Genomic DNA, 26,429 nt, shown 5'->3' with positions numbered 1-26,429 from the left:
AATAAAGTAGCTGAAATAAAGGAGTTTAAAAGAAAAGGGTTTAAACGAAAATAATTTAAAACCAAGGCATTAAAATAATTAAAAGTAAAGAGATTTAAAAAAGGGATTAAAAGCAGAGCGAAAAGGTACATGTGGGCACCGAGAAAGGGGCACCTTCTGCAAGTGCGGGAAAATGAAAATAAAGGAGTTAAATGAACATAATTAAAAGTAAAGGCAGTAAAAGACTGTACTTTGAAATTCAGATTAAAATAATTAAAAGAAACGTAAAAGATACGTGCGCCGCCCGGGAATCGAACCCGGGTCGCAAGAATGGGAATCTTGCATGATACCACTACACCAGCGGCGCGGTTGGGAAGCGATGCCTCTCCGTGTCCTGGATGGTCCCGCTGTCCGCAGCCGGCCTGAGCTGCACTCCCGGCCCGCCCATCGCCCTCTGCCCTTCCCCGCCGCCATGCCGGGCCTCCGCCGCCTCCTGACGCTCCTGCTCGCCGCGCTCTGCCCGCTCGCCCTCAGCCTCCGCCATGGCCCCTCCAAGATCGGTGCGAAGGGGGACTCAGCGGGCTGAGGGGAGGCGGTTGTGTGAGGGACAGGAAATCTGGGAGGGATCTGTGAGGGGAAAGCTCAGGGGGAGCTCTTAAGGGGATCTGTCAGAGGTGCTGTGAGGGGGATCCCTTGAAGGCATTTGGAGGGGAAAACTGTGAGGGGATCTGTGAGGGCGCAGGGTACCAGTGGGACCCTTTGAGGGGATCTGTGAGGAAGGAGTGAGACTTTATGGGACTTTGAGAGGATCTGTAATGAGAGGACATGAGGGGACCTATGTGGGTCAGGGAGTATGGGGGACATGTTCCGTGAGGGATCTGAAGTGGGGGAATCCGTGAGGGATCTGTGTCGGGTCAGGGAGGTTGGGAGGGGGGCTGCGAGGAAGCTGCAAGGGGGGACCCCCTGAAGGTCAGTGGGGGCCTGTGAGGGGATCTTTGAGGGGCAAGGGGATATGAGATGGGTTCCTTTGAGGGGATTGGGGTGAGGAGGCCATGAGGGATCTGTGAAGGGGCTCCCTTGAGGGGATCTCTCATGCAGGGGCCTGTGAGGGGGGTGTGTGAGGGGGGGGTTCATGGGGCTGTGAAGGTGACCGTGCCCCCTTCTCGCAGCCGTGGTGGGCGGCGGGATCGGCGGCTCGGCCGCCGCGTATTTCCTGCGGCAGAAGTTCGGCCGCAGCGTGCAGCTGCACGTGCTGGAGAAGGCAGCGCTGGGCGGCCGGCTGGACACGCTGGACGTGGAGGGGGCCAGCTACGAGGCAGGGGGGTCCGTGATCCACCCGCTCAACCTGCACATGAAGCATTTTGTCCAGGAGCTGGGTGAGCATGGACACCCCACCTTGGTGTTTCCCAGTCCCAAAATTGTGCCTTGATCCGAAAATGATCCCCCTGGGTGCTGTGGATCCCACTCTGCTGGGGGACATCCCTCAAAAGAACAAGGCTTGGTAGCCCCTTATCCACCCCCAGTAGTCCCCCATATCCTTCCCCAATAGTTCCTGTTCTTTTGCCAATATTCCCCCATATACTTCCCTATTAATCACCTTTGTCCAACATCTCTCACTCACAGGACACTTTCCTTCCCAAATAGCCCATCACCTCCCCATGCCCCTTGTGGTACCCCAGCCCCACTCCAGGCAAAGGAAACCCACATCCCAGTGGGAATGGTTTCACCCCTGTCTACAGGTGACCCACTTATGGCATCATAAAGGCCCCAAAATCACCTCCAATCACTCCTTGGCCTGTGATCAAGGGCTAATTCCCCTTTCCACACTTTGGCACTCCAGTCACTCACCCATATCAGCATGTAGCCAGCTTATTTCTAGGAAGTTATAACTGAGGTAGAATAGCTCTGCCTTTCCCAGAATTACCTTTTTCTGTCCTTTTCCCAAAGGCCTCTCGGTCGCCTCACCCCAGGGCAGCCTTGCAGGCATTTACAACGGGGAGGAATTTGTGTTTGAGGAGAGCAGCTGGTCCTTCATCAACCTCCTCAAGCTGCTGTGGCACTATGGGCTCAACCCCCTGCGCATGTCTATGTGGGTGGAGGACATCCTGGACAAGTTCATGAGGTGGGCTGCTGTTCTGAAGGGGAAAAATTGGGAAAGGGACATTAAGGACACCTCATGCCATGGGACACTTTGCTCTGTCCCTGGTGGCTCCAAGCTCCGTCCAGCCTGGCCTTGGGCACTTCCAGGGGTGGTGCAGCCGCTTCATCCTCATAAAAATCCCCAATCTGGAACCTGAACCTGCCCTCTTGAGCCTCCTTGTCCTGCGGTCCCCCAGAGGCACCCCGTGAGCTCCCCGCGGGTGCCAGGGCCAGCGCTCCCTGACAGGACAATCCCTGTGGGCACTGACAGGATCTACCGGTACCAGATGCACGACTACGCCTTCAGCAGCAACGAGCGCCTGCTGCACGCCCTGGGCGGCGACGACTTCGCGCGGCTGCTGAACCAGAGCATCGACGAGGCCATGCAGAAAGCAGGCTTCTCCCAGAAATTCATCAACCAGGTGGTGTGTCCTGCCATGAGGGTGAATTACGGCCAAGGGGTCACCATCCCTGGCTTTGTAGGTGAGTGTGTGGAGGAGCCTCCCATCCTGGGTGTGGAGAATGGATTGGAAGAGAACAGAGATGGTTCTGTGGGCAGCCTTGTCCTCGATGAGCTGGCAGCTGTACTAATTACCAAAGAATGGAAGCAGCCTTGCCCTGGACAGGTCACCAGCCTGCCCAGTGAGGATGTGTGGTATAAAAGAGTGGGTTGGGCAGCGGTGAGGAAGAGGAAGGAGGAAGAGAGAAGGGGAAGAGAGGAGTCAGTGTTGCGTGGTGCTGCCCATTTACAGAAAAAAAATGGAAGTTTACTGTAAAGGATAATAAAGGGCTGGTGCTGGCCACGTCTTCAGCATCAGTCATTTCAGCCCACTGTCAATGGGGAAAGGTTTGGAAGTTTGATTGAAGTATAATAAAAGGCTGATGCTAGCCACTCTCCTGGCTGTCAGTTGTTCAAGTCCAGCAGCAATGGGGAAAGTCATCTGGGTCCACCAACAATTGGTGCCCCATGTGAGGAGTGACAAAAGCTACAACACCCATCCTGGATGTTGGGTTCCTGCTCTCTGGCTCCCAGCTCTGTGTCCCAAAGGGACATTAATGCCCCCAGTTTTGCAGTTTGCAGTTTTTCCAGTGTTTCCCTGCTGACAGAGGTGGTTTCCTTGCAGGTGCTGTGTCCCTGGCCGGGGTGCAGTCGGGCCTTTGGTCTGTGAAAGGGGGGAACAAACTCGTGTGCTCCGGCCTCATCTACTCCTCCAAGGCCGAGGTTATCCCGGGAACAGTCGTGTCCATAGAGCCAAAAACCAGACACCAGCGTGGTGGTGAGTGGGGCTGGAGTTCCCTTCAGTGGGGAGGGGATGGTGACACTGGAGAACTCGGCGCCTTCCGAGTGTCTGAGTGAAAATTCCTGCCTGGGAGGCTGGGGAGGGGCTGGCATGGGATTCCCAGAGCTGTTGCCTGGAAGTGTCCAAGGCCAGATTGGATGGAGCTTGGAGCAGCCTGGGACAGTGGAATGTGTCCCTGCCATGGAACTGGATGGGCTTCAGGATCCCTTCCAATCCAAAACCTTCCATGAAAACAGGGATCCAAACCCAGCTGCACAAATTGATGAACCCAAATGTTGGTGGCATTTTGGGATGCCAGGGAGAGTTGGGATTCCCTCCCAGCAGGGTCAGGATAACCGAGCTGCTCTCCACAGGGGACACGGTGAAGCTCTACGAGGTCACCTACAACACGTCCTCGGGGCTCACAGGGGACACCTACGACATCGTGGTCATCGCGGCGCCGCTCGGCCGCAAGATGGCCAACATCACCTTCCGCAACTTCGACCCTCCCATCCCAGAATTCCCCAACCCCTACCACCAGACCGTCACCACCCTGGTGCACGGGCGCTTGAACACCTCCTTCTTTGGCTACCAGGACCCCCAGGCCTTTCCCTTTGGGGCCATTTTCACCACGGACAACCCCAAACTGTTCATCAACAGCCTGGGTGTGGTGTCCCCCGTGGGTGACGCGGGCACGGGCGAGACGCTGCCGCTGCCCTCGGCCGTCTGGAAGGTGTTTTCCAACGAGGAGCTCAGCAAGGAGCAGCTCAGTTTGCTCTTCTCCTCCTACGACTCGGTGAAGGTGAAGCCGTGGCTGGCGTATCCCCAGTACAGCGCTCCCGAGAGGTTTCCCCCCATCGTGCTGCACGAGCAGCTCTACTACCTGAACGGGCTGGAGCGCGCCGCCAGCGCCATGGAGATGAGCGCCATCGCCGCCCGCAACGCCGCCCTGCTCGCCTTCCACCGCTGGCACGGCCACGGCGCCAGCGTCGACCAGGAGGACCTGCACGAGAGGCTCAAAACGGAGCTCTGACACGCCCCCGGGGCTTAATTAACGCTAACGAACTCTGTGCTGCGCCCCTCCTAGGAGGTGTTCCGTAGGATCATGGGATCCTTAGGATTGGAAGGTCTTAGATCATAATGACCTTCAAGATGCCATAATTAACTCTAATGAACTTTGCCCCTCCAAGGAGGTGTTTCATAGGATCAAGGGATCCTTAAGACTGGAAGATCTTCAAGACCCTCAAGATCTTCAAAAACGTCAAGACCTTCAAGATGCTGTAATAAACTCTAATGAACTCCATACTTTGCTCCTCCAAGGAGGAGTTTCATAGGATCAGGGGTTCCTTAAGGCTGGACGAGTTTCAAGAAGATCAAGACCTTCAGGATCATCAAAACCTTCAAGACCTTCTAGATCCTCAAGACCCTCAAGTCCAACCATCAACCCAACTGCGTTCACCGTTAACGATTTCCTCAAGTGCCGCGTCCATGTGTTTTTTGGAAACTTTCAGGGATTCTGACTCTGCCACAGCCTAGGCTGGACAACTCTTTCCTTCCATGACAAAATTCCTCCCCATATCTCATCTTGATGTCCCCCAGTGCCACCTGTGTGGCCAGCTCAGGAGGGAACAGGAGCAGTGAAGCGTTCCCAGGTAAGCTGGGACAACTTTTCCTGCCAAAGAAAAATTCCTCAGGGAGAAGATGAGCTGCTGGGAGCTGCCAAAGTGGGTGGGAAAGAGGAAAAACCACCAATATCCATCACTGTGTTCAGGTATGAAGGAGTTAATAAAGAATTGTTAAGTGTCCATGTTTTGAAAGAGAGAACCACCAAAAATAGCACAAATTTAACACCCACTCCCATAAATGAAAAGGTTTTCCATGAGTTTTCCCAGGGTTGGGAGCGGAATTAACACCCAGCTGCCAAAAATTGGTATGAGAAAGGCTTGAGTTAGGTCAACCATTACAAAACTGATTTAATAACAAAACCAAAATAATTGTTCACTCCTGGGCGGCATCGTGGACGAGGGAATGGAAGGGGTGGGTGGGGATTTGGGGTTTTCCAGGGGTTCATACTCGTTCCAAAGCTTCCAGCATGATGATGCTGTTCCCTCGGATCACCTGCAACGGGGAAGGTGAGAGCTGTTTCCTCTGATTGAAGGTAACGGCTTGTTCCAGTTTGTTTCCCCAAAAATCCCTGAAAATTTGGCTGCAATTCCCCCACAAGGATGAAACCAGATGGATTTCCCATTGCTGTTCCTCACCAAACCTCCTGCTCATTCCACACACAGCTCCACCAGTGCTCCCAGTGCCTTTAGCACCCCAATCCCTGTGCTCCCAGTGTCCTCAGCACCCCGATCCCAGTGCTCCCAGTGCCTTTAGCACCCCAATCCCAGTGCTCCCAGTGCCTTTAGCACCCCAATCCCAGTACACCCAGTGCTCCCAGTGTCCTCAGCACCCCAATCCCAGTGCTCCCAGTGCCCTCAGCACCCCGCTCCCAGTACTCCCAGTGTCCTCAGCACCCCAATCCCAGTACACCCAGTGCCCTCAGCACCCCGATCCCAGTACTCCCAGTGCCTTTAGCACCCCAATCCCAGTGCTCCCAGTGCCCTCAGCACCCCGATCCCAGTACTCCCAGTGCCCTCAGCACCCCGATCCCAGTACTCCCAGTGCTCCCAGTGCCTTTAGCACCCCAATCCCAGTGCTCCCAGTGCTCCCAGTGTCCTCAGCACCCCAATCCCAGTACTCCCAGTGCCCTCAGCACCCCGATCCCAGTACTCCCAGTGCTCCCAGTGCCTTTAGCACCCCAATCCCAGTGCTCCCAGTGCCCTCAGCACCCCGATCCCAGTACTCCCAGTGCCCTCAGCACCCCGATCCCAGTACTCCCAGTGCCCTCACCACCCCACTCCCAGTGCTCCCAGTGTCCTCAGCATCTCAATCCCAGTACTCTCAGTGCCCTCAGCACCCCGCTCCCAGTGTCCTCAGCACCCCAATCCCAGTGCTCCCAGAGCCTTTAGCACCCCAATCCCAGTGCTCCCAGTGCCCTCAGCACCCCGCTCCCAGTGCCCTCAGCACCCCGCTCCCAGTGCCCTCAGCACCCCGCTCCCAGTACTCCCAGTGCCCTCAGCACCCCGATCCCAGTACTCCCAGTGCTCCCAGTGCCCTCAGCACCCTAATCCCAGTACTCCCAGTGCTCCCAGTGCCCTCAGCACCCCGATCCCAGTGCTCCCAGTGCCCTCACCACCATGCCGATGTTGTTCTGCTGCCCGCCCGCCGCCATCTCCACGCACTCGTCGATCACCAGGTTCATGAAGGGGTCGAAGCCCCGCAGGATGCCCTGCACGTGCCGGCCGCCGTTCAGCTTCACTGCGGGAACGCAGGGGTTAAAGGGGGACGGTTCCCAAAACGGGACGGTTCCCAAAACGGGACTGTTTGCCCCCAAATCTGCAGCTTGGAATGAGCGGGACCCGCAGGGGGTGAATGGGAAGGAAGGACTGAGCACAACCCATAATGAGATAAGGGGAAAAGAATGAGTTTTCAACTCATCTTATAGTTAAGTTAATGAATTACGGCTTAATGAGTGAATTAGAATTTTAATTAATGAGCAGCAAGGTTTGAAATCCATCAGGGATGTTGCAGGGGGCAGACCCGAGCGCCAGTCCCAGCAGCCGGGACCCCCTCCCTGGGCTCTGTGAGGGGTGGGCGGGGGTCCCCAAAACCGGGCCCTGCTGGGGGGCGGGCGGGGATCCCCGGGCACCGTGAGGGGAGCGGGACGGGGGTCCCGGGGTAGAGGATCGGGTTGGGATCAGTTCCAGAACTCACACGACAGCTTCTTGTCCATGAACCTGCAATGAGAAGGCAGCGGGTGAGCACCGGCTGGTGGGGACGGGGCAGGAGCCCCCCGCCATTATCCCCTCACGAACCGCCCCCTCCCGCCGCCATTGCAGCGGAGCACCGGCCAGCGGCGGACCGCGCCGTTCCGGTGCCCGCTTCCCCCACACCGTGCCCGGCTCCCCTCGCCCCCCGGTGCAGCCCCGGCCCCTCCGGACGCACTTTTTCAGCTCGGGCGGGTGCGCTTTGCTCATGGCGCCCGCAGCCCCCGGCCCGTCTCTGCCGCGCTGCCGCGCTCTGACGTCGCCGCGCCGTGCGTCTCTCCGCGCCAGCCAATGGCGGGGCTCGGGGCGCTACCGCACTCACCCGAGTAGCGGCGCAGCCGCGGGAAGGCAGCGGGGCGCAAAGGGGGGGAAGAGGGGGCGGTGAGGGGAGTGCGCGGCTACACGGGGAGGTACGGCGGCATGGCCCCCACGGCGTGCGGCGCGTGTGCGCGCATGTTGTGTGTGAGTCTGCCTTTGTACATGTGTGTCCACATATGCACACGTGTGTGTGTGAAATGTTCACATGTGCGCAGGGTCTTGGGCATTTCATCCTCCATGGCGGCGGCGCCGCCCTCTCCGGCTGTTGCCGTGCGCCGGTGCTGCCGCGTGAGCCCTGGGCAGCCCGAGGGACGCCGGCTCCTCGCAAGATGGCGGCGGGCGGGCGGCCAGAGGGGCCGGGGGACCGGGAAAATTAAAGCAATGGACTTAAACTGAATTAATTAAAAGTAAATGACGTAAAAGAAAGGACTTTGGAATTCAGGATAAAAGGACGCATTTCGTAATTCTGGATAACAATTCAGAGGGACACAAAAGGCCCGTGCGCCCCCTGGAATCGAACCCGCTCCCGCTCCCGGTCCGCCCATCGCCCTCTGCCCTTCCCCGCCGCCATGCCGGGCCTCGGCCGTTTCTTGCCGCTGCTGCTGCTCGCCGCGCTCTGCCCACCCGCCCTCAGCCTCCGCCATGGGCCCTCCAAGATCGGTGCGAACGGGGATAGAGCGGGCCATGGCCGCGGGATCAGGGGAGGCGGTTGTGTGACGGAGGGCGGCTGCCAGGGACGGGGAACTCGGGGAGGGATCTGTGAGGGGAAAGCTCAGGGGAGATCTCTTAAGGAGATCTGTCAGATCTGTCACAGGCGCGGTGAGGGGATGTCCCTTGAAGGGATGAGGGGATCTGGGAGGAGCAGGGGGTGCCCCTGGGATCCTTTGAGGGGATCCGTGAGGATAAGGGAGAATTCCTTGAGGGACATTGAATGGATCTGTCATGGGAGGCCCCTGAGGGGACCTATGTGGGTCAGGGAGTATGGGGGGTGTCCCATGAGGGATCTAAAGTGGGGGGAACAGTGAGGGATCTGTGGGGGTCAGGGGAAGGTGAGCAGAGGATCCTTTGAGGGGATCTGTGAGGAAGGTGCAATGGGGGACGCCTCAAGGTCCTTGAAGGTCAAGGGGAGCCTGTGAGGGGACCTTTAGGGCCAGGGGATATGGAGGGGGCTCCTTCGAGGGGATTGGGGTGGCGAGGCCATGAGGGGTGTGTGAGAGAATTCCCCAGAGGGGATCTGTCATGCAGGGGTCCGTGAGGGATCTGTAAGGGGGCTCCCTTGAGGGAATAAGGGTGGTGGGTGCTTGAGGGGTCTGTGAGGGGTTCCTGTGAGGGGACTGGGGTGGGGAGCCCATGAGGGGTCTGTGAGGGGGGTGTGTGAGGGGGGGGTTCATGGGGCTGTGAAGGTGACCGTGCCCCCTTCTCGCAGCCGTGGTGGGCGGCGGGATCGGCGGCTCGGCCGCCGCGTATTTCCTGCGGCAGAAGTTCGGCCGCAGCGTGCAGCTGCACGTGCTGGAGAAGGCAGCGCTGGGCGGCCGGCTGGACACGCTGGACGTGGAGGGGGCCAGCTACGAGGCAGGGGGGTCCGTGATCCACCCCCTCAACCTGCACATGAAGCATTTTGTCCAGGAGCTGGGTGAGCATGGACACCCCACCTTGGTGTTTCCCAGTCCCAAAATTGTGCCTTGTTTCAAAAATGATCCCGCTGGGTACTGTGGGTCCCACTCTGCTGGGGGACATCCCCTTGGAAGCCCCTTATCCATCCCCAGCAGCCCCCCATATCCTTCCCCAATAGTTCCTGTTCTTTTGCCAACATTCCCCCCATATACTTCCCTAGTATTCACCTTTGTCCAATATCCCCCACTCACAGGCTACTTTCCTTCCCAAATAGCCCATCACCTCCCCCATGCCCCACTCCAGGAAAAGGAAACCCACATCCCAGTGGGAATGGTTTCACCTCTGTCCACAAGTGACCCACTTATGGCATCATAAAGGTCCAAAAACCACCTCCAATCACTCCCTGGCTAATTCCCCTTTCCACACTTTGGCACTCCAATTTTCAATCACTCATTCTTATCAGCACGAAGCCAGATTATCTGAGGAAGTTATAACTCAGGTGGAATAGCTCTGCCTTTGCCTAAATTACCTTTTTCTGTCATTTTCCCAAAGGCCTTTCAGCCAACACACTCCCGGGCAGCCCCTCAGGTGTTTACAACGGGGAGGAATTTGTGTTTGAGGAGAGCAGCTGGTCCTTCATCAACCGCCCCAAGCTGCTGTGGCACTATGGGCTCAACCCCCTGCGCATGTCCATGTGGGTGGAGGACATCCTGGACAAGTTCATGAGGTGGGCTGGGGTCCTGAGGGGTAAAAAGTGGGAAAGGGACATTAAGGACACCTCATGCCATGGGACACCTTGCTCTGTCCCTGGTGGCTCCAAGCTCCGTCCTTGGGCACTTGCAGGGGTGGTGCAGCCGCTTCATCCTCATAAAAATCCCCAGTCTGGAACCTGAACCTGCCCTCTTGAGCCTCCTTGTCCTGCGGTCCCCCAGAGGCACCCCGTGAGCTCCCCGCGGGTGCCAGGGCCAGCGCTCCCTGACAGGACAATCCCTGTGGGCACTGACAGGATCTACCGGTACCAGATGCACGACTACGCCTTCAGCAGCAACGAGCGCCTGCTGCACGCCCTGGGCGGCGACGACTTCGCGCGGCTGCTGAACCAGAGCATCGACGAGGCCATGCAGAAAGCAGGCTTCTCCCAGAAATTCATCAACCACGTGGTGTGTCCTGTCATGAGGTTTGCTTATGGCCAAGGGGTCACCGTCAATGGCTTTGTTGGTGAGTGTGTGGAGGAGCCTCCCATCCTGGATGTTGGGTTCCTGCTCTCTGGCTCCCAGCTCTGTGTCCCAAAGGGACGTTAATCTCCCCAGTTTTGCAGTTTGTTTTTCTAGTGTTTCCCTGCTCTGACAGAGGTGGTTTCCTTGCAGGTGCTCTCCTTTCAGGGTGGCTGGAGTCGGGCGTTTGGTCTGTGAAAGGGGGGAACAAACTCGTGTGCTCCGGCCTCATCTACTCCTCCAAGGCCGAGGTTATCCCGGGAACAGTCGTGTCCATAGAGCCAAAAACCAGACACCAGCGTGGTGGTGAGTGGGGCTGGAGTTCCCTTCAGTGGGGAGGGGATGGTGACACTGGAGAGCAATCTTGGCCCCATGGAGGGTTTCAAAATGAACATTCCTCCCTGGGGTGCTGGCATGGGATTCCCAGAGGAGCTGTGGCTGTCCCTGCATCCCTAGAAGTGTCCAAGGTCAGACTGGGTGGGCTCAGAGCAAGCTGGGATAGAGGAATGTGTCTCTGCCATGGAACTGGATGGGCTTCAGGATCCCTTCCAATCCAAAACCTTCCATGAAAACAGGGCTCAAAACCCAGCTGCCTAAATTGATGAACCCAAATGTTGGTGGCATTTTGGGATGCCAGGGACAGTTGGGATTCCCTCCCAGCAGGGTCAGGATAACCGAGCTGCTCTCCACAGGGGACACGGTGAAGCTCTACGAGGTCACCTACAACACGTCCTCGGGGCTCACAGGGGACACCTACGACATCGTGGTCATCGCGGCGCCGCTCGGCCGCAAGATGGCCAACATCACCTTCCGCAACTTCGACCCTCCCATCCCGGAATTCCCCAGTCCCTACCAGCAGATCTTCACCACCCTGGTGCACGGGCGCTTGAACACCTCCTTCTTTGGCTACCAGGACCCCCAGGATTTTCATCTTGGAGCTGTTTTCACCACGGACAATCCCAAACTGTTCTTCAACAGCGTGAACCTGGAGCCCCCCGTGGGTGACGCGGGCACGGGCGAGACGCTGCCGCTGCCCTCGGCCGTCTGGAAGGTGTTTTCCAACGAGGAGCTCAGCAAGGAGCAGCTCAGTTTGCTCTTCTCCTCCTACGACTCGGTGAAGGTGAAGCCGTGGCTGGCGTATCCCCAGTACAGCGCTCCCGAGAGGTTTCCCCCCATCGTGCTGCACGAGCAGCTCTACTACCTGAACGGGCTGGAGCGCGCCGCCAGCGCCATGGAGATGAGCGCCATCGCCGCCCGCAACGCCGCCCTGCTCGCCTTCCACCGCTGGCACGGCCACGGCGCCAGCATCGACCAGGAGGACCTGCACGAGAGGCTCAAAACGGAGCTCTGACACGCCCCCGGGGCTTAATTAACGCTAACGAACTCTGTGCTGCGCCCCTCCTAGGAGGTGTTCTGTAGGATCATGGGATCCTTGGGATTGGAAGGTCTTCAAGAACATCACGACCTTCAAGATCTTCACAAACATCAAGACCTTCAAGATGCTGTAATTAACACTAATCAACTCTATAGTTTGCCCCTCCAAGGAGGTGTTTCATAGGATCATGGGATCCTTAAGATTGGAAGATCTTCAAGATCATCATGACCTCCAAGAACATCAAGACCTTCAAGACCATCAAGATGCCATAATTAACACTAATGAACTCAGTGCTTCACCCCTCCTAGGAGGTGTTTCATAGGATCATGGGATCCTTAAGGTCGGACGAGTTTCAAGACCTTCAAAACCATCAAGAACATCAAAACCTTCAAGACCTTCAGGATCACCAAGATCTTCAAGATCTCCAAGAATGATCAAAACTTTCAAGGCCATTAGGATCTTCAAGACCCTCAGAAACATCAAAACCTTCACAACCATCAAGAGTCTCAAAGTTGTTAGGACCTTCAAGTCCAACCATCAACCCAACCACGTTCACCATTAACGATCTCCTCAAGTGCCGCGTCCATGCGTTGTTTGGACACTTCCAAGGGTTGATGACTCTGCCACAGCCTAGGCTGGACAAGCCTTCCTTCCATGACAAAATTCCTCCCAATATCTCATCTTGACCTCCCCTGGTGCTACCTGGAAGCTCTTTGGCCAGCTCAGGAGGGAACAGGGCCAGTGAGGCGTTCCCAAGTAAGCCGGGACATTTGCCTCACACAAACTCCTCAAAGACCTTGATTTATCCTTGTCTGAGATTGGGGAATTCATGAAAAATGCCATCTTGACCCCAAAAGTGCCCTCCAGCTGGGAATATCAACTCCCTGGCTGTCCATCCCTCTGCCCCAACTTTTCCTGCCAATGAATTTTTCCTCAGGGTGGAAACTGGGGGGAATGGGGTGGTGGGAGCTGCCAAAATGGGTGGGAAAGAGGAAAAACCACCAATATCCATCACTGTGTTCAGGTATGAAGCTAATAAAGAATTTAACAATGTCCATGTTTTGAAGGAGAAAACCACCTAAAATAGCATAAATTTAACATTCACATCAATAAATTAAAGTTTTCCTTGAGTTTTCCCAGGGTTGGGAGTGGAATTAACACCCAGCTACCAAAAACTGGTGCAAGAAAGGCTTGAGTTAGTTCAACCATTACAAAACTGATTTAATAACAAAAACAAAATAATTGTACACTCGGGAGCAGAGTCATGGACAACGGAATGGAACTGGTGCTGGGGAATTTGAGGTTTTTCCAGGGGTTTTATACTCGTTCCAAAGCTGCCAGCGTGATGATGCTGTTCCCTCGGATCACCTGGAAGGGGGGAGCTGAGAAGCACCCAAAGCTCTGAATTCCCATTCCTGTGCTTTACCAAAATTCCCCCTCATTGACCGCACACACGGCTCCACCAGTGCTCCCAGTGCCCTCACCACCCCGTTCCCAGTGCCCTCAGCACCCTGCCGATGTTGTTCTGTTGCCCGCCGCCATCTCCACGGACTCCTCGATGACCGTGAGGGTCCCCGGGCACCGTGACAGGGATCAGAGCGGGCTGGGGTCCCGGGGCAGAGGATCGGGGTGGGATCAGTTCCAGAACTCACACGACAGCTTCTTGTCCATGAACCTGCAACGAGAAGGCAGCGGGTGAGCACCGGCTGGTGGGGACGGGGCAGGAGCCCCCCGCCATTATCCCCTCACGAACCGCCCCCTCCCGCCGCCATTGCAGCGGAGCACCGGCCAGCGGCGGACCGCGCCGTTCCGGTGCCCGGTGCCCGCTTCCCTCCACACCGTGCCCGGCTCCCCTCGCCCTCCGGTGCAGCCCCGGCCCCTCCGGACGCACTTTTTCAGTTCGGGCGGGTGCGCTTTGCTCATGGCGCCCGCAGCCCCCGGCCCGTCCCTGCCGCGCCAGCCAATGGCGGGGCTCGGGGCGCTACCGCACTCACCCGAGTAGCGGCGCAGCCGGGGGAAGGCAGCGGGGCGGGAAGGGAGCGAAGCAGGGGGCGGTGAGGGGAGTGCGCGGCTACACGGGGAGGTACGGCGGCATGGCCCCCACGGCGTGCGGCGCCAACGGGCACGCGGTGTGCGCGTGTGCAGGTGTGCACACCTGGGTGAGAGTGTGTGTGCACAGGGTCACACGTGTGTGTGTGTGTGTGCGTGCCACTGTTCCCAAGCATCACCCCCCAATACCTCCCCTTACCTGCAGTGTCCCCTCAGCACCCACCCAATCAGCCCCAGTTCCCCCAGTGCCCCCCATCACCCTCTATCACCCACTCCAGTGCCCCCCAGTTCCCCCTATTCTCCCCCATCACCCCAGTCGCCCCCATCACCCCCAGTCCCCATTGTTCTCCCCCATCACCCCCAGTGCCCCCCCAGTTTCCCCCATCACCCCCAGCAGCACCCGCGGTTGTTGGGAGGTGCCACCTTGGCCTTTAATGAGTGTGTGCTGCTGCGGGGGCGTCCCCGGGGTGTCCCGGGGGTGTCCCCGCTGTCACTGCTGGATGCTGGCCAGACCGTCCCGCATCTTCTTGGCCATGGCGGGCACGAGGCGCAGGTGCTGCTCCCCGCAGGTGGCCAGGCAGGCGTCCAGCTGGCCCCGCACGCGCGGCTCCGAGCCCCCCGAGTCCAGGGCGTCCTTGGCCTGGTCCGAGCACTGCAGCGAGCAGCGGCTCAGCCGGTCCTGGGGATGGCACGGTTACTGGGGACACTGGGGACACTGAGGGGACTGGGGGGGCAGCAGCTCAGCCAGTCCTGGGGATGGCATGGTCACTGGGGGGACTGGGGGGTCAGCACAGGACAGGGAGGTCAGGGGATGGACTGGGTGTAGGGGGCACAGGGAGTGCATTGGGGGTGCAGGGATTGGGGGCCCACATCCTGCCCAGGGTCCCAGTGCTATCCCAGGGCTCCCAGTGCTGTCCCCAGGGGTCCCAGTGCTGTCCCAGGGGTCCTGGTGCTGTCCCCAGGGGTCCCAGTGCTATCTCAGTGCTATCCCGGTGCTGTCCCAGGGGTCCCGGTGCTGTCCCCAGGGGTCTCAGGGGGGTCCTGGTGCCCCCTCCTCACCTGGAAGTGCTCGAGCTCGGCGGTGACGATGGCCTGGGCGCGGGCCAGGGGCGCGTGGCAGCGCTCGATGCAGCGCTGCACCTCCTGCATGGACGCTGCGGCGTCCTCGCAGCACCGCGCGCTGCAGCGGAACATGGCGCCCTGGGGACACAGGGAGACAAGGGGTTAACGGGGGGTACCCTGGGGACACGGGGTAATGGGGAGCAACAGGGGACACGGGGTACTCTGGGGACACGGGGCACCCTGGGGACACGGGGGACAAGGGGTTAACAGGGTCTGTTGGGGGGCACAGGGTTCATTTAGGGGGCACAGGGCGTGGAGGGCACAGCGTGTCTTGGGGACACAGGGAATGTATGAGGGGTACAGGAGACGTAGTGGGGGCCACAGAATGTGTTTAGGGGGCAGGGGGTGTGTTGGGGGGCACAGGGGGTGTGTGAGGGGTATAGGAGATGAACTATGGGGGGCACAGGGTGCACTTACAGGGCACAAGGGGATGAACTGGGGGTGCACAGGGTGTGTTTAGGGGGCACAGGGTGTGTTTGGGGGCACCGGGGATGCACTTGCAGGACACAGGGTGTGTTGGGGGGCACAGGGAATGTGTGAGGGGTACAGGACATGTACTGGGGGGGGTACAGGGTGTGGAAGGCACAGGGTGTGTGGGGGGCACAGGGTGTGTTTAGGGGCCACAGGGTGTGTTGGGGGACACAGGAGATGCACTTGGGGGGCACAGAGGGTGTGTGCGGGGGTCACAGTGAATTGGGGGGGAGTCTCAGCGTGTGTATGGGGGCCGGTCCCGGCGCTGCTCGGGCACCCACGTGTGTGTGTGTGGGTGCCCTGGACCCCTCCCTGCCTGTCCCCCCCGTGTCCCCGAGTGTCCCCGAGTGTGCCCGGTACCTGCATGCCGCGGATCTGCTCCCGCTCCAGCCCCTGCACCGCGCTCTCCACCGCGGCCTGCACCCGGCCCTGCGCCGCCTCCGCCATGGGCCCGCTCTAAACCTTAAACCCGCCCTAAGCCCGCCCCGATCCGCCCTAAACCCGGCCCTGCACCGCCTCCACCATGGGCCCGCCCTAAGCCTGCCCTCAAACCCGCCCCGATCCGCCCTAAACCAGCCCTAAACCCGCTCTAAATCCGCTTTAGAACTCGCCCCGAACCGCGGCCTGCACCCGGCCCTGCGCTAGACCCGCCCCAAGCCCGCCCCGGTCCGCCCTAAACCTGAGGGCAACCGCCCCAAAACCAACGGGAATCGCCCCAAAACCCGCCCCAAACCTGAGGGGAACAGCCCCAAAATCAACGGGAACCGCCCCAAATCTGAGGGGAACCGCCCCAAAACCCGCCCCAAACGTGAGGGGGATCGCCCCAAATCCCTCCGGAACCGCCCCCAAAATCAACGGGAACCGCCCCAAAACCCGCCCCGAAAGCGCCCTGAATCACCCCAAAACCCGCTGGGAAACCGAAAAGCCCCGAATCGCCCCAAACCTGAGGGAAATTGTCCCAAACAGCCCCAAAACTAGCGGGGATCGCCCCAAACCTGCTGAGAATCGTCCCAAACCCGCCCCAAAACCGCCCGCGGAGAATCCCTCCCCAAAACTGCAGGGAATTGTCCCAAAATTGCTGAGATTCACCCCAAAAAGTGACCCAAAACTGCAGAGAATCCCCCTAAAACTGCCAGGAATTGTCCCAAAACCTCCAGGACCAGCCCCAAACTGATGGGAATTGCCCCAAATCTGCCCCAGGATGGGGCCAAAACTGGGGCATCAGGGCTTGAAAATCTGGGATGAAAATTTGGGAATTTGGGGCTGATCCTAAAACTGTTCTTCAAAATTTGGGATAAAATTATGGGAAAATGGGTCTGAGTTCGATATTGGGGCATTGGGCTTCAAAATTTGGGATGAAAATTTTGGAATTTGGGGCTCAGCCACCCCTGGGAATATCCCCCAACTCCCAGCTGTGGGATTCAGCATCTCCTTCCCAAATATACCCCCCCAAAAAAAACCCCAAACCAAGAATTTTCTGTAAAAAAAATTGTTTTTACATCTAAATAACTAAATAATTTACATCTAAATCTTAAATAACTCTAAGTCAGGTTTTTAGAATGAAAAAAAAAAAAAACAAACCCAAAGACCAGGCGATGACAAGAACATCTTTATAGGAATCAAAATTAATTTAAACCAGGCGAAATAAATTAAAACATTAAATATTAACTTTCAGTGCAACATATACAGAAGACATGAGAGTAACCATGACTTAAAAAAAACCCAAAAAACCCCAAAAACAACCCCAAAACAGAGGGAAAAGCTCTGGGTTGGTTACTAAGGGGAGTTAAGGCTGTGCCTCCAGCCCGAGGAGGTTTCCTGGGATTTAAATTCATTTATTATTAATAAAAAGCTGGGATTTGTCCCCAAAAATGAGCCGGGCTTGGGTGTTTTTTTTTCTTTTCTGTAGAAAAATAAATCCCCATCCTGGCGGGGGTTTGGGTTAAAATCCCAAATATTTGGGTTTGAAAAGTCCCGGGAAAGCGACCCGAGAGTCGAGGGAGACCCCGGGGAAACGGCGGGAAAAGGGGAAAACGCCCCAAAAAGGATCCGAGGGGGGGAGGGGACGGTCCTGGGGTGTCCCCAGGTGTCCCCAGGTGGTCCCGGGTCTGTCACACACCTGTGGGGGTGGAATGGCAGCGGTTACACACCAGGGTGTCACCTGTGTCCCCAGGTGTCCCCCACCTGTCCCACGGATGTCCCTAGGTGTCCCACGGATGTCCCCAGGTGTCCCAGGTGTCCCCTCCCCTGTCCCAAGTGACCCTAAGTGTCCCTGGTGTCCTCCACCTGTCCCAGGTGTCCCCTCCCCTGTCCCAGGTGTCCCTAGGTGTCCCACGGATGTCCCCAGGTGTCCCAGGTGTCCCCTCCCCTGTCCCAGGTGTCCTTAGGTGTCCCATGGATGTCCCCAGGTGTCCCCTCACCTGTCCCAAGTGTCCCCTGTGTCCCCACATGTCCCTCACCTGTCCCAGGTGTTCCCTCACCCATCCCCTGTGTCCCCAGGTCTCCCCTCACCTGCCCCAGGTGTCCCCAGGTGTCCCTCACCTGTCCCATGTGTCCCATGGATGTTCCCAGGTTTCCCTTGTGTCCCATAGATGTCCCCAGATGTCCCCTCACCTGTCCCAAGTGTCCCCCGTGTCTCAGGTGTCCCTTTCCCTGTCCCAGGTGTCCCCAGGTGTCCCCAGGTGTCCCTCACCTGTCTCGCTGTGGCAGCAGGACGCTCCCCCCTTGAGCAGCCCCCCCGGTTTCTCCTGTCACCCCCATGTGTCCCCATGTGTCCCCATGTGTCCCAGGTGTCCTGTGGTGTCCCGTGGATGTCCCCAGGTGTCCCTCACCTGTCTCGCTGTGGCAGCAGGACGCTCCCCCCTTGAGCAGCCCCCCCGGTTTCTCGGGGCCGGCTCCGGGCTCGCGGCACCAACCGGGACAGGGACAGGGACAGGGCCAGCGCTTCCGCAGGCGACAGCAGCTGGGGACAGCAACGGGACAGCGATGGGACATGGGGACAGGGACAGGGACATGGGGACAGGGAATGGGACATGGGGACAGGGACAGGGACATGGGGACAGGGACATGGGGACAGGGCCAGCACTTCTGCAGGTGGCAGCAGCTGGGGACAGCAACGGAGACAGCAATGGGACAGTGACAGGGGGTCAGGGACAGGGACATGGGGAATGGGGACAATGACACAGACATGGAGACATGGGGACAGCGACAGGGACATGGGGACACAGGGAATGGGGACACAGGGACGTGGGGAATGGGGACAGGGACACGGGGACACAGAGATGGGGATGGGGACAGGGAATGGAGACATACAGAATGGAGACAGGGATGGGGACACAGGGACATGGGGAATGGGGACAGGGACATGGGGACACAGGAAATGGGAATGGGGACAAGGACAGGACACAGGGAATGGGAATGGGGACAGGGAATAGGGACACTGGGAATGGGGACACAGGGATGGGGACACAGGGACATGGGGAATGGGGACACGGATGGGGACACAGGGATGTGGGGAATGGGGACAGGGGACATGGGGACACAGAGAATGGGGACAGGGATGGGGAATGGGGACAGAGGTGGGACAGGGAATGGGGATGGGGGACGGAGATGGGGACAGGGACTGGGTTGGAGATGGGGTTGGGGACAGGGACAGGGTCAGGGATAGGGAATGGGGACAGGAATGGGGACGGTGATGGGGACACAGGGATGGGACAAGGACACAGGGCATGGGCATGGGGACAGGTCCCCTGTCCCGGGCTGTCCCCAGGAAGCCCCGGTGGCACTCACTGGACCAGGACGCAGACGGTGACGAGCAGGGCCGAGGCCACCACGGCCACCACGAGCAGGGCGGTGATGGTCTGCTTCTTCTGGGTGGCTGCCACCACGGCCAGCAGGTCAGCGTGCTCACAGCGCGTCCCCACGTACCCCGAGTGACACCTGGGGACACAGGGCAGGTCAGGGTGTCCCCACGTACCCCGAGTGACACCTGGGGACACAGGGCAGGTCAGGGTGTCCCCACGTACCCCGAGTGACACCTGGGGACACACAGGGACACAGGGCAGGTCAGGGTGTCCCCACAGACCCCGAGTGACACCTGGGGACACAGGGCAGGTCAGGGCGTCCCCACGTACCCCCAGTGACACCTGGGGACACAGGGCAGGTCAGGGTGTCCCCACAGACCCCGAGTGACACCTGGGGACACACAGGGACACACAGCAGGTCTAGTCCATAGTTTTGGGACGGCTAGGACACTGACCCTGGAATTTTGGGATCACTGAGACCCCAAACCCAGAGTTTCAGGGTCAGGGGATTTAGGCACTCACACGCAGGCGGGTTTCTCCTCCTGATCCCACGGTTTTGAGGGATGTGACCCCACAATTTCGGGTTTAGGGGATTTAGGCACTCACACACATGCAGGTTTCTCCTGCCCCCATAATTTCGGGTTTAGGGATTTAGGCACTCACACACACACAGCCTCTCCTGCCCCCACAATTTCAGGTTTAGGGGATTCAGGCACTCACACACACTCGGGTCTCTCCTGCCCCCATAATTTCGGGTTTAGGGATTCAGGCACTCACACACACGCCAGTTTCTCCTGACCCCACAATTTCGGGTTTAGGGATTTAGGCACTCACACACACGCCGGTTTCTCCTCCTGCACCAGGAAGCGGCACGTGCCGTGGAAGCAGAACTGCCGGTGCGAGTCCGGGCACTCGTTGAAGTGCGACCTCACCGCCGCCGCCACCGGGGCTGGGGGATAAAACGGGGAGAAAGACGGGGATTTTGGGGAGAATCCCAAAAAAAATGGGGGAGCGGCCCCTGGGAAGGGTTGGGGTTAGAGGAAAGGGGTGGCAGCAGCCTTGGGGTGACGAGAGGGACACCGGGCTGGGCTCCCTGCCACCCCGAAAGGACATTTCCCGTTCCAAAAGACTCCCCATCCCAAAAGGAGGTGTCCCGTCCTAAAAGGAGAGTTCCCACCCCAAAATGGGTTTTTTTCACCCAAAAGATTTCCCACTCCACATGAGATTTCCCACCCCAAAAGGAGATTTTCCCACCCCAAAAGGAGATTTTCCCATTCTAAAATGAGATTTCCCACCCCAAAAGATCTTCCATCCCAAAAGGAAATTTTCCCCATCCCAAAAGGAGATTTCCCCCACCAAAAGGAGATTTTTCCACTCCAAAAGATTTCCCATCCCAAAAGATTTCCCACCCCAAAAGAAGTTTTTTCCACTCCAAAAGGACATTTCCCACCCCAAAAGATTTTCCATCTCAAAAGGAGATTTTCCCCATCCCAAAAGGAAATTTTCCCCATCCCAAAAGGAAATTTTCCCTATCCCAAAAGGAGATTTTCCATCCCAAAAGGAGATTTTCCATCCCAAAAGGGAGATTTCCCACCCCAAAATATTTCCCAGCCCCAAAAGGAGATTTCCCACCCCAAAAGGAGATTTCCTCCACCCCAAAGTTGAGCAGAGCTGCTTTAGGGTTTGCTTTGGGATCTCTGTGCATCCACCCCAAAGATCCCAGCCGGGTGCAGCCTCAATAATCCCTGAGGAATTTCCTAAAGAGCTCAGGAGGAGGAGGAGGAGGAGGAGGAGGAGGAGGAGGAGGAGGAGGAGGAAGCCCGGCCCCGCTCCTGGTTCCCATTAAACCCCATCAAACCGCCCTGGTGTGAATTATCCCGCAGGGAATTTCCTGCTGGGATCGTTTGGGATTTATGGCAGCCCCAAGGTGGGGGCTAGATCAAAGCCTGGGATGTGGGATGGGATTGGGGTGTCCCCGTGTCCCCAAAGCTGGGAACGGCCACCTTGGGGTGTCCCCAAAGCTGGGAAGGGCCACCTTGGGGTGTCACCATGTCCCAAACATTGGTAAAAGCCACCTTGGGATGTTCCCACCCAGTGTCCCCAGTTCTGGAAGAGCCACCTTGGGGTGTCCCCGTGTCCCCAAAGCTGGGAAAAGCCAACTTGGGGTGTCCCTGTGTCCCCAAAGCTGGGAAAAGCCAACTTGGGGTGTCCCCGTGTCCCCAATGCTGGAAAAGCCACCATGGGATGTCCCCAAAGCTGGGAAGGGCCACCTTGGGGTGTCCCCGTGTCCCCAGTGCTGAGGAGGATTGGGGTGGCTGGGATTGGGGTGTCCCCAATACTGGGAAAAGCCACCTTGGGGTGTCTCCATGTCCCAAACATTGGGAGGAGCCACCCTGGGGTGTCCCTGTGTCCCCAGAGCTGGAAGAGCCACCCTGGGATGTCTCTGTGTCCCCAGAGTTGGAAGAGCCACTTTGGGGTGTCCCTGTGTCCCCAACATTGGGAAGTGCCACCCTGGGGCGTTCCTGTGTCCCCAGAGCTGGAAAAGCCACCTTGGGATGTCCCCAAAGCTGGGAAGGGCCACCTTGGGGTGTCCCCAATACTGGGAAGAGCCACCTTGGGGTGTCCCTGTGTCCCCAGAGCTGGAAGAGCCACCCTGGGGTGTCCCCATGTCCCCAGGTCTGAGGGGGTTTTTAGGGATTCTTCTGGAAACCCTTTCCTTGTAGGGAAAACCTTTCTTTCGGGGCCAAACCCTTTCCTTTTGGGGCCAGACATCCTTCTTTTGGGGGGCTGGAAACCTTTCCCTTTTGGGGAACAGGAACCCTTTTCTGTGGGGCTGGAAATCCTTTTTTGGGGGTGCTGAAAGCTCCCCCTTTCCTTGCAGGGAAACCCTTTCTTTTTGGGGCCAAACCCTTTCCTTTTGGGGCCAGAAACCCTTTGAGTTTGGGGCCAGAAACCCTCTTTTTTGGGGGGGCCACAACCTCTTTGTTTTTGGGACCAGAAACTCTGCTTTTGGGGCCAGAAGCCCTTTTTTTGGGAGCAGGAAACCATTCCTGGCTTTCCCCTCAGAGCTCAGCCCCGGTATCCCACGCAGAGCCCCATAACCCCATAGAGAGGAAGGGCGGGACCCCAAAAAACCCCAAAATTCCCCCAAACCCCCCAAATCCCCGCGGGGCACTCACCGCTCCGGCCGGCCGTGCTGTTGTCCAGCGCGTGGCACGCGGCCAGCAGGACACCTGGGGAGGGACAATGGGGTCAGCCACGGCCTGACCCCCAAAAAACCCCACAAAAAAAAACCCCAAAAGGGATTTAGGGTCAGCAAAAGCACCCCGGGATTTTGAAGGGAAACGCGGGAGTTTTTAGGAAGTTTTTAAGGGAAAAATCTCCAAGGTTTTTAAGGGAAGTGCAGGAATTCCCTGTGGGCATCCCGGTGGGATCAGCGGGCATCCACCCCTGTGGGCATCCATTCCCTGGCATTCCAGTGGGATCAGTGGGCATCCATCCCTGCGGGCATCCATTCCTCTTGGCATCCCAGTGGGATCAGTGGGCATCCATCCCTTGGCACTCCAGTGGGATCAGTGGGCATCCATCCCCGTGGGCATCCATTCCCTGGCATTCCAGTGGGATCAGCGGGCATCCATCCCCGTGGGCATCCATTCCCTGGCATTCCAGTTCTGGGTGGGCATCCATCCCTTCGCACTCCAGTGGGATCAGTGGGCATCCATCCCTTGGCATTCCAGTTCTGGGTGGGCATCCATCCCTTGGCACTCCAGTGGGATCAGTGGGCATCCATCCCTTGGCATTCCAGTGGGATCAGCGGGCATCCATCCCTTGGCACTCCAGTGGGATCAGTGGGCGTCCATCCCTGTGGGCATCCACTCCCTGGGCATTCCAGTTCTGGCTGGGCATCCATTCCTTGGCATTCCAGTGGAATGAGTGGGCATCCATCCCTTGGCATTCCCGTTCCGGGTGGGCATCCAGGTTCTGAGTGGGTGTTCACCTCCTGGGCATTCTGGTCCTGAGTGGGCATCCATCCCAGTGGGCATCCAGGTCCTGAGTGGGCATCCATCCCTTGGCATTCTGGTTCTGAGTGGGCATCCATCCCTGTGGGCATCCTGATGGGATCAGTGGGCATCCATCCCCTGGGCACTCCATTTCTGAGTGGGCATCCAGGTTCTGAGTGGGTGTTCGTCCCCCTGGCATTCCGGTTCTGGGTGGGCATCCATCCCCCTTGGCATTCCAATGGGATCAGTGGGCATCCATCCCCACGGATATCTATCCCTTGGCATTCCGGTTCTGGGTGGGCATCCATCCCCCTGCCATCAGGGTGGGATGAGGGGGCATCCGTCCCCTGGGCACCCCAGTTCTGAGTGGGTGTTCATCTTCTGGGCATTCTGGTCCTAAGTGGGCATCCATCCCTGTGGGCATCCATGCCCTGGGCATTCCAGTAGGATCAGTGGGCATCCATCCCTGTGGGTGTCCATCCCTTGGCATTCCAGTTCTGGGTGGGCATCTATGCTTTGGCATTCTGGTTCCAAATGGGCATCCATCCCCTTGGCATTCCAGTGGGATCAGTGGGCATCCATCCCCAAGGGCGTCCATGCCCTGGGCATTTGGGGGGCATCCATCCCTTGGCATTCTGGTTCTGAGTGGGCATCCATCCCTGTGGGCATCCTGAAGGGATCAGTGGGCATCCATCCCCTGGGCACTCCATTTCTGAGTGGGTATTCATCTCCTGGGCATTCTGGTTCTGGGTGGGCATCCATCCCCTTGGCATTCCAGTGGGGTCAGTGGGCATCCATCCCCAAGGGCGTCCATGCCCTGGGCATTTGGGGGGCATCTATCCCCTTGGCATTCCACTTCTGGGTGCATCCATCCCTTGGCACTGGGGTTCTGAGTGGGCATCCATCCCTGTGGATGTCCATCCCCTGGGCATTCGAAGGGCATCCATCCCTTGGCACTGGAATTCCAGGTGGGCATCCATCCCTTGGCACTGGAATTCCAGGTGGGCATCCATCCCTTGGCATTGGAATTCCAGGTGGGCATCCATCCCTTGGCACTGGAATTCCAGGTGGGCATCCAGACCTTGGCACTGGAATTCCAGGTGGGCATCCATCCCTTGGCACTGGAATCTCAGGTGGGCATCCATCCCTTGGCACTGGAATTCCAGGTGGGCATCCATCCCTTGGCATTGGCATTCCAGGTGGGCATCCATCCCTTGGCATTCCAGCTCCTCCGTTCCCCTCCGTGGGCAGGGGGCTGGCCCAGCCCTCAGCCCCGATCCCACAGAAAGTTCCCCAAAATCTTGGCAAGTTCTCCATGGCCAGGCCCAGCCCGGGGACACCGGAGCCCCGGAGACCCCCGGGACACCCGGACACCCCCGGACACCCCCGGACACCCCCGGGACACCCGGGACACCCGGAGACCCCCGGACGCCCCCGGTCCCCGCTGGAGCTGCCCCATCCCCACCCCCGTTCCAGCCCATCCCACCCCGTTCTTTGGGATCTCTCCCTCGGAAAAGCTCCCAAACTTCCCCACCGCGACTCCAGCAGCTCCATCCCGGTAATCCCCGGTAATTCCCGGCGCGCTTCTCCCGAGATTCCCGTCCCGGTGCCAATCCCCGCTGCAAGGACGCGGAGCGCTCCCGTTCCCCTTCCCCGAGGGCTCCGATCCCACCCGGATCCCACCGGGAACGGCCGGAGAGCGCTCGGAGCCCCTCGAGGGCGAGCAGCGGCACCGGAGAGAGACCCGGAGCCACGGGAGAGAGCGGGAGAGAACGGGAGAGAACGGGAGAGGAGAACGGGACACAGGAGCTCGGGATGAGCCCCGGCAGGAGGGACACGGGGCTGGAACCACCGGGGGACGCTCGGAGCCACCGGGGGAGCCTTGGATGAGGAACGGGACCGGGACACGGCGCTGAAGCCACCGAGGGAGCCTTGGATGAGGAACGGGACCGGGACACGGCGCCGGAGCCACCGGAGGAGGAGCAGGACCGGGACACGGAACTGGAACCACCGGGGGACGCTCGGAGCCACCGGAGGAGCCTCGGGACCGGGACACGGCGCCGGAGCCACCGGGGGACGCTCGGAGCGGCGGCGGCACCGGGCGCTGGAGCGGGGCCAAGCGCAGCCGCGTTCCCACCGGGACACCGGAGCTGCGGCTCGGTGCCACCGCCGGACACAGCGGGACAAAGCCAGCCGAGCTCCAGCCGCCCGCACCGGGATCCGTCCGTCTGTCCGTCCGTCCTTCCCGCGGGAGCATCCCCGCTCCCGCTCCCGTCCCGTCCCGGCTCGGCTCCAGCCCGGAGCGCCCCCGCTTCCCACCCCCCTTCCCTCGCACACCCCCCCTCGCCAACTCTAATTAGCCCCCAGCCCTAATTAGCCGCTCTAATTAAGCGTCTGACCGCGGCCGTACTCACGCGTCGCGGCGGAGGCGCCTTTCCCACAGGGAACGAACTTCGGGAGCGCCCGCGCGGGGGAATTTCATGGGGTTTTATGGGGTTTTTATAGGAATTTTATAGGATTTTTTATAGGATTTTCACCGCGTTCCCGCGACCCCCAGAACCCACCCGCGGAGCCCCCCGAGCCCGCCCCTCTCCGGGGTCCGGCCGGGCTGGGGGCGCGGAGCCCCCCGGGCCGAACGGAACCGAACCGAACCGAGCCGGGCCGGGCCGGGCTGGGCTGGGCTGAGCCCCGCACGTACCGAGGGCGAGCGCGGCCGGGCCGCCCGCCATGGCGGGGCTGCACCGGAGCGAGCGGGGCCGGGGCCGGGCCGGGCCGGGCGGGCGCTGGCGGCGGGGCCGCTGCGGGGCCGAGGGGCGGCTCCGCCCGGCGGAAATGGGCGGCACCGGCCGGGCCGGGGCGGGGACAGCGCGGGCAGCGGCACGGCCGGACCGCCCCGGGCACCGGGCGGGACACACCCCCGGGAGCGCCGGGATCCACCCCCGGGACCCCCGGGACCCTGCCGGACCCACCCCCGGGACTGTGCGGGACACACCCCCGGGACCACCGGGACACACCCCCGGGACTGTGCGGGACACACCCCTGGGACCACCGGGACCCTGCCGGACCCATCCCCGGGACTGTGCGGGACACACCCCCGGGACCACCGGGACACAGCCCCGGGACCACCGGGACCCTGTGGATCCCACCCCCAGGACTGTGCGGGACACACCCCCGGGACCACCGGGACCACCG

At 59.4% G+C, this 26,429-nt stretch overlaps 5 protein-coding genes and 1 non-coding gene across 6 annotated transcripts; 2 read left to right on the top strand and 4 right to left on the bottom strand.

Moving 5' to 3' along the window:
* Positions 1–275: 275 nt before the first annotated feature.
* TRNAG-CCC (transfer RNA glycine (anticodon CCC)) lies at positions 276–346 on the bottom strand. The gene has a single exon. It is a non-coding gene; the product is annotated as a tRNA-Gly (tRNA).
* A 105-nt stretch (positions 347–451) lies between these two features.
* LOC131094825 (prenylcysteine oxidase 1-like) lies at positions 452–12,921 on the top strand. The gene is made up of 7 exons (XM_058042398.1): positions 452–539; positions 1,149–1,355; positions 1,927–2,101; positions 2,390–2,601; positions 3,243–3,395; positions 3,773–4,525; positions 11,862–12,921. The coding sequence occupies exons 1-6, from the start codon at positions 452–454 to the stop codon at positions 4,429–4,431; spliced, it is 1,494 nt and encodes a 497-aa protein (XP_057898381.1). The 3' UTR covers positions 4,432–4,525; positions 11,862–12,921.
* SNRPG (small nuclear ribonucleoprotein polypeptide G) lies at positions 4,841–7,533 on the bottom strand. Its single transcript, XM_058042401.1, has 4 exons — positions 7,449–7,533; positions 7,218–7,240; positions 6,637–6,761; positions 4,841–5,516 (listed from the first exon to the last, which is right to left on the bottom strand). Exons 1-4 carry the CDS (start codon positions 7,478–7,480, stop codon positions 5,466–5,468), a joined length of 231 nt encoding a protein of 76 aa, XP_057898384.1. The 5' UTR covers positions 7,481–7,533; the 3' UTR covers positions 4,841–5,465.
* LOC131094824 (prenylcysteine oxidase 1-like) lies at positions 7,806–12,842 on the top strand. The gene is made up of 6 exons (XM_058042397.1): positions 7,806–8,248; positions 9,015–9,221; positions 9,755–9,929; positions 10,209–10,420; positions 10,570–10,722; positions 11,109–12,842. The coding sequence occupies exons 1-6, from the start codon at positions 8,158–8,160 to the stop codon at positions 11,765–11,767; spliced, it is 1,497 nt and encodes a 498-aa protein (XP_057898380.1). The 5' UTR covers positions 7,806–8,157; the 3' UTR covers positions 11,768–12,842.
* A 70-nt stretch (positions 12,922–12,991) lies between the features above and the next one.
* Positions 12,992–15,882, bottom strand: FAM136A (family with sequence similarity 136 member A). The gene is made up of 4 exons (XM_058042400.1): positions 15,794–15,882; positions 14,900–15,040; positions 14,264–14,519; positions 12,992–13,466 (listed from the first exon to the last, which is right to left on the bottom strand). Exons 1-3 carry the CDS (start codon positions 15,878–15,880, stop codon positions 14,331–14,333), a joined length of 417 nt encoding a protein of 138 aa, XP_057898383.1. The 5' UTR covers positions 15,881–15,882; the 3' UTR covers positions 12,992–13,466; positions 14,264–14,330.
* A 2,377-nt stretch (positions 15,883–18,259) lies between these two features.
* TGFA (transforming growth factor alpha) lies at positions 18,260–25,966 on the bottom strand (the record flags this gene model as incomplete). The annotated part of the gene is made up of 5 exons (XM_058042316.1): positions 25,936–25,966; positions 22,416–22,469; positions 20,071–20,185; positions 19,223–19,372; positions 18,260–18,395 (listed from the first exon to the last, which is right to left on the bottom strand). Coding segments are annotated over exons 1-5 (486 nt in total), but the record flags the coding sequence as incomplete, so codon positions are not given.
* Between the last annotated feature and the right edge of the window lie 463 nt (positions 25,967–26,429).

The sequence above is a fragment of the Melospiza georgiana genome, chromosome 31 (assembly GCF_028018845.1).
Source record: "Melospiza georgiana isolate bMelGeo1 chromosome 31, bMelGeo1.pri, whole genome shotgun sequence".
Taxonomy (NCBI): Eukaryota; Metazoa; Chordata; class Aves; order Passeriformes; family Passerellidae; genus Melospiza; species Melospiza georgiana.
Note: the sequence above shows the minus strand (reverse complement) of the source record. Positions and strands in the feature narration are given on the sequence as shown.